Raw genomic sequence first — 15,178 nt, forward strand, 5'->3', positions numbered from 1 at the left:
CGCCTGGGTGGCGCAGTCGGTTGGGCGTCCGACTTCAGCCAGGTCACGATCTCGCGGTCCATGAGTTCGAGCCCCGCGTCAGGCTCTGGGCTGATGGCTCAGAGCCTGGAGCCTGTTTCCGATTCTGTGTCTCCCTCTCTCTCTGTCCCTCCCCCGTTCATGCTCTGTCTCTCTCTGTCCCAAAAATAAATAAACGTTGGAAAAAAAAAAAAAAAAAAAGAGGAGCAGGGAGGTGACATAGGTGAGTAGATGAAGGGAAAGAACTTTTCCCTGGACCTGGAACAGTAGCTCCCACACCACTTCTAGTGCCTGTCAGCATTTAGCCTACTTCCTTTGTTGAAACAACTACAGCGTCAGGGAAATGCAGTTTCGTGGTTAATACCTAACCTTCATTTGAAATCATAAGATATGGTACCTTTTAAATATAAAAAGGTTTATTTTATGGATAGCATTCTTAAGATCAGAAACAGTTGCATCTTACGCATTTTTCCTGGTCCTTTGATATCCAGGTAGCAAAAATATGATCACATGATACAATAGATGTGGCATTTCATTTGGCATTTTCACTCGAAATAAAATGAGGCCATGTTTACAAACACATGTTTGAGAAGAAACGAAACAGTGAATGTAAAAATATGGGAAAAAGAGTGAATTTTTACCTTGTAATTTGTTAACTATATATTCATGGTAATTTGGGCTTAGGAGGGAACCTTGGAATCACATGAATGTTGCAGAAAATGTCTAGAGGGGTATTAATTCCATTATGTCTCTTGTTTCAGAAATTCAACCTCTTGTAAGCAGTCATCTCAGAATAGTAATTTTATTCTAAATATCCAAAGATAAGAGTCTCAGTTCTCCACTGAGTTTGGGAATAATTCATGCTGTTCCTCTAAGATTTGGCTGCCAGTATACAATTGGAGTTGTTTGTCTGAAAATATGGTCAACAGTGGAAATAAGGCAGCACAGAGAACACAATAAAATTGTCATTACTAAGTAAGAGTATGACTGTGATGGGTGTTTGCCTCCCAGGACTAAGGCATGAGACAGATGACATAGTGGTTGGTGCTTTGATTTTGGGGAGATGGGAATGGTGTTTAGTCCTAGGGCACGGGATTGTTCTCCTATTAAGACAAATAGTGCGGGGCGCCTGGGTGGGTCAGTCGGTTGAACGTCTGACTTCAGCTCAGGTCATGATCTCACAGTCTGTGAGTTTGAGCCCCGCATTGGGCTCTGTGCTGACAGCTCAGAGCCTAGAGCCTGCTTTATTCTGTGTCTCCCTCTCTCTCTCTGCCCCTCCCCCACTCATGCTCTGTCTCTCTCTCTCTCTCTCTCTCTCTCTCTCTCTCTGTCAAAAATAAATAAACATTAAAAAATTAAAAAAAAAAAAAAGACAAATAGTGCCTGACCATGTCTGTGAGAAAGCAAGGCAGTAAAGTGAACCAAAGAGCTGATAAGAAACTTCACAGCAAAACTTCTTTCAAAACTGGATAATATCCTTTAATATGCATGCAGGTGACTGTATCTGGAAATGTGGATAACCAGAACTATGGAAGTCCCATAAACCCTTCTGAAATAGCTCCAGACACAAAGCCGGCTTCCCCAAGTGCTGATGCAACTCAGGTAACAGTGTCTGGCTACTGAAATGGTATGGGATTTGCAAAGGGCTTAAGAATTGCTGGGTTTGCTAATGCTAGGGGAGACTAGGGAGACCCTGATAGGCTCATGGACCCAAGATAGGCAGTTAATAAAGGTAATTTTTAAATAATAACAAATTGAAAATTGTTCCACTAACTAAAACCACATTTCTAGCATGGATTGAGATGGAATGATATTCCTTGTGACGTGGGAGACCATATGGAAAAAAGAAGGGCAACTGGGGCATTGAGTGTCTGACTTTGGCTCAGGTCATGATCTCGCTGGGTTTGTGAGTCCGAGCCCTGCGCCGGGCTCTGTGCTAACAGCTCAGAGCCTGGAGCCTCCTTCATATTCTGTGTCTCATCCTCTCTCTGCCCCTCCCATGCTCATGCTCTGTCTCTCTTTGTCTCTCAATAATAAATAAATGTTAAAAAAAATTAAAAAAAAAAAGAGGGGCAACAGATTTCAGGATCTAGTCTCTTCAGACTAGAGTTACTTGATTTTACAGAATGACTTAGAATAAAGAGTTCACTGTGTCAATCACACATATAGAAGACCTTTTCCTTTTTCATGTAATGCAGTTTTTCTACAGTCTACATCTTTGTTCCCTGAATAATGTACTGTGTTCTTAGCTCTACTGCTATTACCTATATTCACCACGAGATGGCACTAATTCATACTCTCTTCATCTGTCCATCTATCCATCCAACCAACATTATTGCCCTCGGTGTGCCAGGTACAGGGTTTAACACTGGAGATTAAAAGAAAAAAAGATCATGAATAGAGCTTCTCTGTCATGCTTTCAGGCACTTTGAAATTTTTAGATTGGTCTACAGAGAGAAATTCAATTAAATTTGATATGAAATTTTGTGTTAATATATAATCCATCACTAGTTTTAATGGACACATATGAAGCTATTTAAGATCTAACTGTCTGATTTTGGGCAAAATATTTTTCCTCTGGTTTTTAGAGTCTTTATGTTTCTCATTGGGCTCACTGTTGGCATAGTTCTTTGTGGTACAAAAGTTTGTCTATGCATTGCAACACATTTTAGTATTTCTGGCCCCTGTCCATTAAGTGTCAGTAGTGTCTCCCCCAATGCCTTGTGATCCCAGAAATCAGCCCCACTCTGCCTCAGCACCTCCATTTCCAATTGGGAGCAATAGGATCTGGAATGTCTCAGTTTTAAGGTTCTATGACCCCTGTAAAGTAATATAAAGAAACAAATCCAAGGGTAGTGAGAAATCTGACTATTTACACAATCCTTGTTTCTGAAATAATCTGTAAGCATAACTGGTATCTGCAGAGTTAACTTGGAAGTCATGCTGAATTTTCAGCACCTCAGAAATTGGTTTCTATTCTGCTTGTTTGGATCAAAATAAAAGTTGAACTAAATTAATGCTAATGAAGAGTTTATAACAAAGGTCTCTACCTTTTCATATTTCATTTACTAATTCCTTCTTCTGATACACACATGCACGAACACACATACACACACACACACACACACACACACACACACACCAGACACATAAAAATGTCTTAGAAAGGAATTTTCAGTTTTATATTTTTTCAAGGGACTGAATTTTTTTTTAAGCTACATTTTAAAATGGATTTTGAAGATTAATTTTCTACAGACACCGAAATACTTGGATGTCACAAGTCTTGAGTGTCGCAATGTTGTGTCTCTTGAGTGTTCCCTAAATCTAACTCAACCCCAAGGCAGTGCCAGATTTATTTTATATTCTCAACTTTTCTTTCAGTCCATTTCAAGTCTAGTGATCTTCTCCATTGGACAGAGCTCTCTCCCAGCCTGAGCAGGAAGGGGAATGTGGTGGAGATGTTGCAGCCTCTGACCTGCACATCTATCATCAGAAACAATGAACACTGAAAGACTTTTCAGACGAGAGTGGATCTTCATCAGTTATAGTCTCTTTCTTTCTCATCTTCACCTTTGCAGTGTGTTGGCTCTTCCTCTGTTTTGTTGTTTTTAATCAGTTGAGGCTGAGACCCTCTAAGGTCTGTCCTACGTGCTATGTCTAGGGATCTCTCTCTATCAGTTGTCTTCTGGGCACTGAGATGGCAGCTAATGTGGCTTAAAGCAGTAAGGCAACACTTGGTTAGGCTCTCTCTAGGTTGACATTAATGTGCCAAAGTGGCTCACAAATTTATCTTTCATCAGTAAATCTGCTCAAAAGACTCAAAGCTAGGCGCAAGAATTCCTATGACTCAGTTCTATTGTTTTCCAAGTCATGTTGACATGCACTGGATTTCCCAAGGAGATAAAAGTGAAAATCACCAGTTTCTCTTGTTAGTAATTGCTTAACTCCAAGGAGCCCATCCCATAAGTGTAAGCTTCCAGAGGCCAGGCTCTTGATCTAAATGTCTTTATCTTTTTCTTGGTGGCTGCCATGTACAGAGTAGGTGTTCACTTACATGTGGGTTATAGTGAATGGTCTTCTCCTGTAGCCATGTGCCCCCTATGTCCTCACATGTTGGCCGCCTAATTTCACAGAGCAAGAGATGCCCCTAAAACATATGGGCTACCTTAGCTTCCTGCTGGAGTAGGCTGTCCACGCCCTTCCTTTCTGTTCCTTTGTCTTCTTCCATCTCGAAGCAGCCAGAGCTGTTTCCAGCACTGGCACCATGGGTAGCTTTTCAGCGAGACCTGGGCCACCAGCCATAGTCTGTGGTGATTTCTCTTTGGGGTTCTTCAGTGTATGGTCCTCTGAGTCCTATCATCATTGCCTACTCTTCCACCTACAGTTCAGTTATATGCGCTTGCTGTGACTCCTTCCTCATCTATAAAATAAGAGCACCTACTTCAGAGTTGCCAGGAAGATTAATTGGGAAAACTTGTCAAACTTTTAGACTAACCCCTGATACATAGTAAGCTCTCAATAGATGCTATTTTTTGTTGTCACCATTGCTATTTTGATTACAGGAGGAAATGATGAAGGGGAAGGGATAGGTTTGAGTTGACCAAGGATCAAGACATCATTTTAGGAAATGAGAGTTACAATCTGGCTTTCCCCTTAAGTTTTAAGCAACCCCTGAAGAAATCTCTTGCCTGTCTCTGTCAAAGCTTCTAGACTCTGTTGGCACAGATTCTGTCAACTATACATGTCAAGTCAAGGAAGTCTTTGAACTTATTAGATGAAAAGAGCCCAGAGACTTTCAGTTTCAGTTTGGAGACTGTCTGAGGAGGAACTGAACAATGTACCCATGGGTCAGGTCATGGGGTCCCAGGTCCCAGTTTGCTTTTTCCTTCACTCAGAAGACATTTTAAGACCTACAAGGAGGTTGGGCACCTGTGTGGCTCAATTGCTTGTGCGTTCAACTCTTGGTTTGGGCTCAGGTCATGATCTCAGTTTCATGAGTTCAAGCCCTGCATTGGGCTCTGTGCTATTAGCACAGATTTTCTCCCTTTTCTCTCTGCCCCACCCCACTTGTGCTCTGTTTCTAATAAACAAACAAACTTAAAAAAATTAAAAAAAAAAAAAAACCTCCATGGAGGAACAAATCCATGCAAAAAATTCCATTACTGAAGGTTTTCTTTTTCCCCCTTTTCATTTAGGCAACAAAATGGAGTATCTTCAAACGAAAATTGAAACCAACTACCAACTTTGAAAACCCAATCTATGCAGAGGTAATTGTTGACAATTTTTGTTCCCACAGGCGTTCAGCATTCTTTCTTAGCAATAACTTGTCTGGCTAAGGTGGGTATACACTCAGATTATTCTGAGCAAACTGGTAAAGATTTGTTTTCTTCACACAAAACTGTTTCCAGTCCCACTGGGGGAATAAATGGCTGATTCGTTTTTCCCTGTGGTCTTAGATGGAGAATGAACACAAGGACAGCACTGCTGTGGCTCCCACTCCCTCTCCTTCCCTCCCTGCTAAAAGTTCTCCAAGGAGGGACCCAGTGCCAACCTATACTGCGACGGAAGACACTTTTACAGACACCGCAAACCTTGTTAGAGAAGACTCTGAGGTATAGCTATGCCATCTGTTTAGGGATCATTAGAAACACACTTTTGCACATATATTTTTTACAAACAGATGAAGAAAAAGTTAACATTCAGTACTTTATTAAAAAAATATATTTTTTCCCATTTGCCTGTAGTTGGAAGTGTCTTTGGAAACCGTGTCTTGTGTGTCTTTTTTTTTTTTTTTACTTATGCTGTCTCATATTTTTACAAATAATTATCACAATGTACTATATGGATATCTTTGCACTGAAGCTATCTGAAGGTAATGCTATAAATATACTGTACATTTGTAAATTTTGGAAAGATTATCACATCATTAAATTTGCTGAGAAAAGTATCTGCTGAATTGGTTGGTGATCATTCCAGTAAATGACCCAACAAAGAAAGGAATTGACTTGGGGCCTTTCGCCATGTCTAAAGAAGAGGTACCACTCATATTCCCTATAGGATTATCAAGCAAAGAAACCCAGGCCCCACTCTTGGGTCCATTTTTACACCTCAGCACTTAATGTTCAAGATTAGCTGATTATTCGATTAGCTGATTAGTAGGCATATGGATACAGGGCACTGTGTGCTATCTAGACATCTGGGTCTGACCGTAGATGCCTCAGATAATGCAGAAGGTAGAAGAAAACCAATTCAATTTCACCCTTCTGCATGTTTGTGTTGTCTAGCCAGAACACTTTCACATGTGTTACCTCACTAGCTGTCAAGTCAACGTTTTTATTTGTGATGTCTGTGAGAAAATTCCATGTCAGGAGGTACAAGTGTCCCGCAAAGAGTTTGTGTCCAGTTGAACGAGCTCTTTTGCCTGATGGACCATAGGGCAGTTTCCGTCCTTGCCTGGCATCTCAGGCGGTCACCTACCCCAGACACTGGAGCTCACCAGCTGAATGACTCAAACCAAATCTGTGTCTTCATCAAGTAAGGTGCAAAGCGAATACCAGTTAAGCAAAGCCTCAACTGGGTTTTTGTTTCTGTCTGAAAATATCATTATAATGACTATTTATTTCCTAAGTTGAACATGAATAGAAAGGGAAACTGTTCTTATTGAGCCTTTTTTTTAGGTCCTTTTGGCTAAATTATACATTTGTATCGGAATGTACTGTAGAGCCTAGAGTTTCTCTTGAATAGTGGGCATATCTTCACAACAGGACCCATGGCAGGAATATACAAGTTCCATACTGAGTAGCATTTCTGGCTCTCTGTGCTAATATTGCACATTTTTAAAACAATGAATGGATGGATGGATGGATGAATGAAACATGTACTACTGATTATTTTGTTACCGAGTTCTCAAAATATTTGTGGCTTGTATTTTGAGAGCTTATTGTAATTTTTTTGAAATATACTTTGATTAGAAAAGCAAACGGAAATGATGCTGCTGAAAAATTTCTAATAAATGTGTATTTTATCAGACTTCTTTGGCGTGCTTCTTAAGACCAGCTTATGAATCGGTTGTATTTCGCTGTACACAGAGCTCAGGGCTGTAAGTGCCAGGCAACCTGAGAGCTAGGGGTGTCCAGAGTTCAGGGAGGGGAGGAAGAATTCCCAGCACATGCAGACCTGACAGGCCTGGTGGGGTAATCTCAGAGGGGAGTAGCTCCTTAGGTTCCCACCTGAACTCTGGGGAGGCAGCCCCTTTAATTGCCTTACAAAGTCAATTTCCACCTCTTCTTACGCTGTAGGCCCTGAGCCAAGTCCCCCTTTTCGGATCTGATTGTGTTCCAGAGCTCAGTGAAAGGACCCACTGCTGAGGGATCTCCGGGCTCCTCATGCTGAGCCTGACAGAAGAGCAGTGAGGACAGTTGCAGCTGGGGAGAGTTTTGTTCCAAATTGGAATTCAAGCTTCTGTGGGGTGTGTATTCTGATGCATTAACATGGGGGTGGCTGCATCAGCCAGTAGAAAGTGTGAATGCACGGGTAAAAGGGAGCCAGGAGAACCTGCACTTGGAAATGTTTGTAATTTCCAGCTTTGGTATTTGTTTTGGGCATTAAGCTCACTATGAAATTGTTCTCAGGAATTTCTTTTATGAGAATTCGTTTTCTGCTCAGCTTCATTTCCCGGTGTATCCCAGAAAGGACTCAGAGAGCCTGCTGGTGCCTTCCTGTCCTCTCTAGTGGACTTTGGCCCTCCCGTAGCCCCTCCTGGTAGGCTCCCCCAGTGCCGGGTTCTCCCCCCTGCTTCCTTCCTTCCAGCCAGGGCAGCTGTTTGGAAACTCTGCCAGTGCAGGAACACCGGGGAGACAGGGCACTATTTACAGGACTGAAGTTGAGGTTGCTCATCATTTTGGCACGTGAAACAGGGGCAATTTTAGTAGCAGACATGGAGTATTGTGTGCAATATAAAATCATGACCACAGCAGGTGTGTCCACCCAAAGCTGTCAGATCATACCGGTCACCTTTTTCCAGGGTTTCCCAGTAAGCTTTCTACTATTTATTCACTCACTGATTCACTCACTCACTCACTCTCTCTGTGTTCTACCAGCACTCAGTTGCAGACAAAGGGATGCAGAGACCACGGGTTTCAGGAACATATGTGACGGGAGAATTTTCCATTGAGAAGTCCATCCATTACGTTGGTTTTTCTCTGAAATGGAAAAAGACCAACGTTTGATTTTTGAGGTGGAATATTTCAGACTGGCTCAAAGACAGTTAAGAACTATGTAGGCCCTGGGGTGAGGGAGGGTTCTAAGGAAGCTGGTTGGAGATACACAGGTTTTCCCAGGCATCCTAGAAAGAGCCCTGGACTGCAGGCTTGAGTCCTTGGCTGCCCTTAATCTCTCAGCCTCTGTTCCGCCTTCCCCCTGTGTTCATCATGGTCACAAGCCGTATGTCCTAAGGGGGATACTATGTGACTATGTGTTTCCTTTCTGAAAGCTCCCTCAAGAGAATAAAGCTAAAGTTGCTTTCTTCACATCTGTGATTTGCTTTGAAATAAGCCAGTGTGTGCTGGGGAGAGAGTGAGGAACAGGATAGAGATACAAAGAGATTGGCCACAAGGCAAGAAATGTTGCCGCTGGGCCTTGGGTCCATGGGGGTTATTATACTATTCTCTCTATTCTGGTGTATGTTTCAGATTTTCCTGAATGAGCTAGGAACTCACATCCTTCAGTTTGTTTGCTCTCCTCTCTAAGTAACACACAATCATGAATTGTCACGAGAGAATCCCGTGTTACAGGCACCAGCAAATCACAATAGCTAGTAGAATGTTTACACGCCAGGTTCGGTTCTCAATACTTTACGTGTTTTATCTCCTTTCATCTTCATAACAGTCCTATGTGGTAGATACTATTCTCCCCATTGTACAGATGAGGCACCGAGTGGCTAAACACCTTTGGTTAAACACTAAAGTCGCACAGCCAGTAAGCGATAGGGCTGGAATTTCAATCCAGCTGTCTCAACCCGCTGCCGTGGCCACTTCTCTCAGAGGATGCAGTCTAGTGCAGGAAACTAATCCCAATAAAATGTGTGGGAGCACAGGAGGACAGCGCTTGTCACAGATCTTCACATTTGACCTCCAAAGATGAATTTGTCAGTAAAGAAGTCCAAGGAGGAGGGGAGACAGAAAAGATAGCATGGGCAAAGACAGGGAAGTGGGGACGGACACGGTGCAGGGGATGGCACAAGCCGTGCTGTGTTGTTCCATCGGATACTGCTTGGGTGAAGATCCTGAAGACATGTAGCTGCATATGTAGCTTAGAGAAGGTTGGATGGGCCCATATATGAAGGGTCTCTGATGCCCTGGAAAGGAAGATCCGCACCGATTGGCTCACCTCACCAGGGGCCCTGCCCCAGCCACTGCAAGGGATGGATCCAAAAACAAAACAACAACAAAAACCCCCAAAAGCCCCCCAAAACAAAAACAACAACATTTGGGTGTGTCAGCTCTTTAAAGTGACCAGCTTTGCTCAGTTCTTTTGGTCTTACCAATTCTGAGCCACTCCTTCCTGGAAGTGAATCCAGAGCATCTTGTTTGAAAATCAAGCCTCCGTGTTCACTTTGTGTCTGTGATGTTCTGCAATTAATGATAAGAAGCCAAACAAACAGGTCTCTAGAAACTACTAGAGGGCATTGAGTCCCACTTACATAACAATATTGCCAGTCATTGAGTGCTGTCTCTGCTTATGTGGACCAGAGAGGAGGGGCACCTATTTCTGTTCCTCTGAAAACTGATGCCCCCTGATGATAGCCATCATCACAGGACAAATGCCTTCATCATAGGCACTAGGCCATCCTCCTGCTGTTAATCAAAGCCCCAGAGGCTCCTTCTATAAAACAGGTTGGCCATGGGAGTCTGATGTGAAATGTGTGTAAAGAATGTATTCGGCCCACTTCCTGGCACAGAGGAAGCCCTCAGTCCACAGTAGCCACGCTTACCGTCATTAATTGAGTGGAGGAGGAAGGAAGAGTTTTTTTTTGAAAACGGGAAATATATTTTTAAAAGCTCCTTGGGTGATTTTAATATACAGCCAGCATTAGAACTACTGATCTAATTACAAGAGGCTGATCTTTGATTTTTTTTTTTTTTTAATAAAGGATGTTATGGGGATGGTCAAGATTTTATTTGGGCCTCTGGACGAATGGACACATCTTGTCTGTAATGAGGCCGGAGGGGAGATGATAAAATTTGGGGTCTCATTTTATTGTTACATAAGTGTAATGAGAAGGAAATTAATACCCCTGGGCATGAAAGATGGGAAAACCAAGACCCAGAAAGGTAAAGTGCATATTTAAGTCACAATGTTCAGAGCCACATTTCTTGTCCCAACAAGGCAGGGGTAGGGTCTTTCACAAAATTCCCAGTGTCTAGTACCCAGGACTTCACTGGATTGAAGAACAAGCTGATGTAGAAAGTTACTTTTTTTTTTTTAATATTTATTTATTTATTTATTTATTTTTAGAGATGTTCTAGAGCTACAGCGGGGGAGGGGCGGAGAGTGGGAGAGAGAATCCCAAGCAGCCTCCGTGCTGTCCAGCACAGAGGCCAGTATCTCACGAACCTTGAGATCACAACCTGAGCCAAAAGCAAGAGTTGGACACTCACTAACCGAGCCACCCACGCACCCCAGAAATTTACTCTTTTATCCCTTCCCATGTTTCCAGACTTAGCTCCAAGGGACTTCTCTTCCATTATGTTCTGTGTGTTAGTTTTCCTCAGCCCCATTGTGGCTATAATTTCCTCAAGAGGCCTCTCTTAGGAGCCAGGGAATAGAAAACTTTAAAAAGTCCTGAGCTTTCTTGACAGTAACACCACTTACCTCCAGTCAGGTAAGACACGGTCTATAACCAAGAGTCCAACTGTATAGTTACAAGAGTGCATTTGTTGAGTTTTTATGGTTTTATTTTGGGGCAAGTTCTAAGAATAAAGCATTTCAGAGTGACACTTCAGTTTTATAAGATGAGCAACCTCAGGTTGTTGGCACAGTACTTTGTTGCCATTTTCCAAATCTTAAGGTGACCAAATACATTTGGTGGAGGGCAATGGAGGCTTATTTGCAATAAAAACTCAGGAGGCAGGGGGGTACATAAGGGGGTGTCACTTTATCTGTCTTTGACCTCATGTATGCGGCTGACACGGACTTTAGTCACATTGAGCAAAGCTCTAACTGGCCATGTGCCTTGGGTTAGTTTTTTCACCTCCCAGGTGATTAGTAGCTTCACCTGGAAAGTGAAGGGGTTGAACACAATTATCTCTAAGTTCTCCTCTAGCTTTCAAGTGCCATGGTTCAATGATTTATCCATCCTTGAGCCTTCATGTGGAGTTCTGTTCATTTCAAACCTACTGCAGCTGCTCCAGTAAGTTCTAGGCTTGTTACAGAGATTTCAAAGAAGTCGGATTCAATGACAGCATCTTAATTTTTATCCTCAAATGCTGCCTCTCTCTAGGTGAGCTATCAAAGAGATGCATTTTAGAAAAAAAAAATTTTTTTTTAAAGTATTTGAAAGACTGCCTGTCAATTTTAGGGCTGAAAGCTGCCATGAAGTGCCCCTTTCTGCAGGAAACTCCCGCAAACATTGTTTATACATCCAAGGCTTCAGGGGCCTTTCATGGAACCCCAGGCCCATACTGAGCTTCCTAAGTCATATGAAGGGACCTTAACCAGAAGGACCAATGGTATCCTGCTGACTTCTGATGAGATTCCAGGCCCATGCATGGTCTCTGGATTAAAGAAGAGATGAACCTAGGAATAAAATAAATTAATCACGGGGCTTCCATTCTTTGAAAGTTAAACTCGAATTTATTTTTTAATTATGGTGAAATACACATAACATAAAATTATTTTTTTAATTACATTTATTTATTTTTGAGAGACAGAATGAGACAGAGAGCGAGCGGGGGAGGGCACACAGAGAGGGAGACACAGAATCCAAAGCAGGCCCCAGGCTCTGAGCTGTCAGCACAGAGCCCGACGCAGGATTCAAACCCACGAACTGTGAGATCATGACCTGAGCCGAAGTCGGACACTTAACTGACTGAGCCACCCAGGTGCCCTGACATAACATAAAATTTTAAACTTGCATTTGTAATCATCCATCTGCTATCTGGAGCCTTTTTGTTTTTATTTTTGTTTTACAAGATGGTCTTAGAAGGCTGTCTATAATGTCTGGAAATAACCAAGGTGTGATATTTCCTTCTGCTCTGTGTCAGAGCAAAAAGATGGCACAAAAAGATGGCAGGAGACGTAGCTCAGGCAGGTCCAGCCCAGGAGGGAATGCTCTAGTCACTACGATGGCCACGTGGGTTACCACTCAGAATGGGTTGCGCTGTGGTGTTTAGAGTATAAAGACACCAATGTTAATAACTTAAGCAAACGGCCACCAAGCTCTGGTTTAGGAGTCAGTTTTGGCATCTCGGAAAGTAGAGATGGAGCCATGACTCTTTTCCTACCTAGCTGGCTGGACTTGCCCACACTACTATTGGGCTTTGCAAAACTTCGGTTTCTTACCTAAAAAAAAAAAAAAAAAAAAAAAAAAAGAAAAGAAAAAGAAAAAAGAAAATGGAGATGATAAACTCCACAGGACTCTCATGAGGATAAACTGATTCATTCGACAAATAGTGAATGAGCATCTACTAGGTTCCAGGGCATAGTATCAAATACTAGCAGCTAACATTTACTGAGCACTTTATGTGAAGTAGCTCATTTAATTCTCCTGGAAGCTTTATACAGGAACTACTATTTTTACCCTCTCACAGATCAGAAAATGGAGATAACAGATGGGAAGATGCTTTGTAGGTTGCACGGCATGACCCAGGAGAAATTTTCCTTTACTTCCCCTATTTTATTTCTATGGATTCTTGTGACCTATACTGTCTAACAGCTATAACAGCAGGTATTTATAGCATGTTTTCTGTGTGCAAGACTTCTAAGCACTTTCCAAGTGTGAACTTGTTTAATCTTCCCAACCACCCAATGACGTAGATTAGTATTGTCACCCCTATTTTACAGATGAAGAGATTGAAGTCAGAAAGGATTAAATGACTTACACAACCTATTATAACTACTGTTGGATCCAGGACCCTAACTCAGATAAGTCAGATAAATCACCCCTGGCCTCTGTGTGTTGCTATCTTGCCGTCAGTTAGCACTAATGTGATTTAACACGAGCCGTTGGAGGAGAGGGCTGCAGTCACAGGGAATTCCTCGTGCAGGACTGGCTCTCGGGGTGCTCCTCCCCAAGCTGGGTGCTGGCTTCTCTCCCTATGAAGGGCCAAGCCAGCCCTGACTAGCTGTGCCAACCAGCATTAACCTTTTCTTTGTTCGAGTCACTTGCGTTGAAATAGATAGTGAACATACGCCTTGATTTCTTCTGTGGAAGATGGGCTGAAGATTCGTGGTGTGACTCCTGCATCCTATCATGCAAGGTGGCTGTTCCCGGGGAACAAAGATGCAAGAAAAAGGCAGCTGCAGTGATTTTTCTGAGCCCTGCCTCAACACGGATAGCGGAGCCAAACAGCTCAGACACCTAACCCTAGACTAAACTCTAGTTGTAATTTCCTGGTGGGTCTCGCTTTAATCAAGAGGGATGCATGGCCTTCTCCTGCACTCTCACAGACCTTCTCGGCTTGCCTCCATTCTGGTCTTGCCTCAGGAAGACTACAGAATCATCTATTACAATGGGTGGGTTTTTTTTTGCATGTCTCTCCTACCCTGTGTGAATGTCTCAGGGACAACAGCTAGCTTTCACTGCTGTATCCATAGCTCCTAACACTGAACCCAATACTTAATAGGTGTTGAATAAATGTTAGGCTAAGTAAATAAATGAACAAAGTTACAGGCTAAGGCAAGAAAGAAATCCATCGAATCCTGAGCCCCCAGTGAAAGATGAATGATCTCACAGGTGCACATTTATCCTGCCTACATCACAGGCTGGTTCAGAGAAGTTAATGCATGTGAGGTCACTCTGGTCTTGATAAGTTGCCGTTTAAATTTACATCTTGACTTTTTTCTCCTAATCTCCTGATAAAGGTTTGTAATTGAATAGAATGGCCAGATGTTTCTTTATTTATTAAATGTATTTTTAAAATGCTTACTTATTTATTTTGAAAGAGAGAGAGAGAGAGAGAGAGAGAGAGATCATGAGTGGGGGAGAGGCAGAGAGAAAGGGAGAGAGAGAAAGAATCACAAGCAGACTCCATGCTCAGCACAGAGCCTGACGCAGGGCTCAATCCAATGATCGTGAAAATATGACCTGAGCTGAAATCAAGAGTTGGCTGCTTAACTGACTGAACCACCTAGACACCCCCATCAGGTGTTGTTTAAACAATATCTGAGAAGTTAACCTTGTACCCTTCCAGATTCCTGACAGGAAATAAGCTGTTACTATAAGTTCACCTGATGTAGGGAGAGAAGCTCTACCCTTCCTGGGTCACCCACTCTCTAAAATTTAACAGTGCTCTCATACAGAATAGGCTGTCGAGAACCACTTATGAAACTGCCCTGGGTTTCTGGCCTTTGGAGACCAGGCTTGATATGAACTCAGGTCATAGCTGGTATCCACCAAGCAGTTAGTATATGCTCTTCTGTACTAAGGTTTCTGTACATAGTATCTCATTTAAAGAGTACAACAAGCTGAGGGAGGTATGATTATAAGCATCCTCAATTTATGAAGGAGGAAATAGGCACAGAATTAAAATAGCCTGCTCAAAACTACATAACTAGTAAGTAGCAGAGCAGTGCTTTGAACCAGGAGGTTTCAATCCAGGGCACCTCTCTAACCATGGCCAGCACTGGTTTCTGGGTCATCTCTGTGATTTGAGACATGATGCAATGGAAAGATCTCTGTTCTAGAGAGAAGACTCAGGTCTTGGTCCAGGTTGGCCAGAAATTAGTAATCTGATCAAGTTACCTGCTTTTGTATTTCTTAAGTGGGGAATTGAAGATCAGTGTTCAAAAATCTTTCATAAAGGAAGGCCCCCTTTTAATAATTCCATGGGACCCGTGCTTTGAAAAGTATCATTCATCAAAAGAATTATATTTACTGAAGTTACTTTTTCTATTTTTAACTAATTAAGTCAAATCAGAGTTATCAGTTTCAGCAAAGTCC

General features: G+C 42.4%; 1 protein-coding gene across 1 annotated transcript in view; it reads left to right on the top strand.

Annotated features, from left to right (window-relative positions):
- LRP2 (LDL receptor related protein 2) overlaps positions 1-7,006 on the top strand; it is a 199,290-nt gene extending 192,284 nt beyond the window's left edge. Inside the window, exons 77-79 of the mRNA XM_047872129.1 lie at positions 1,513-1,620; positions 5,214-5,285; positions 5,475-7,006. Coding sequence (XP_047728085.1) covers positions 1,513-1,620; positions 5,214-5,285; positions 5,475-5,636 — 342 coding nt within the window. The 3' untranslated portion in view covers positions 5,637-7,006. The remainder of the gene's footprint in view (positions 1-1,512; positions 1,621-5,213; positions 5,286-5,474) is intronic.
- The last annotated feature ends 8,172 nt before the right edge of the window (positions 7,007-15,178 follow it).

This window comes from Prionailurus viverrinus, chromosome C1 (assembly GCF_022837055.1).
Source record: "Prionailurus viverrinus isolate Anna chromosome C1, UM_Priviv_1.0, whole genome shotgun sequence".
NCBI classification, from domain to species: domain Eukaryota; kingdom Metazoa; phylum Chordata; class Mammalia; order Carnivora; family Felidae; genus Prionailurus; species Prionailurus viverrinus.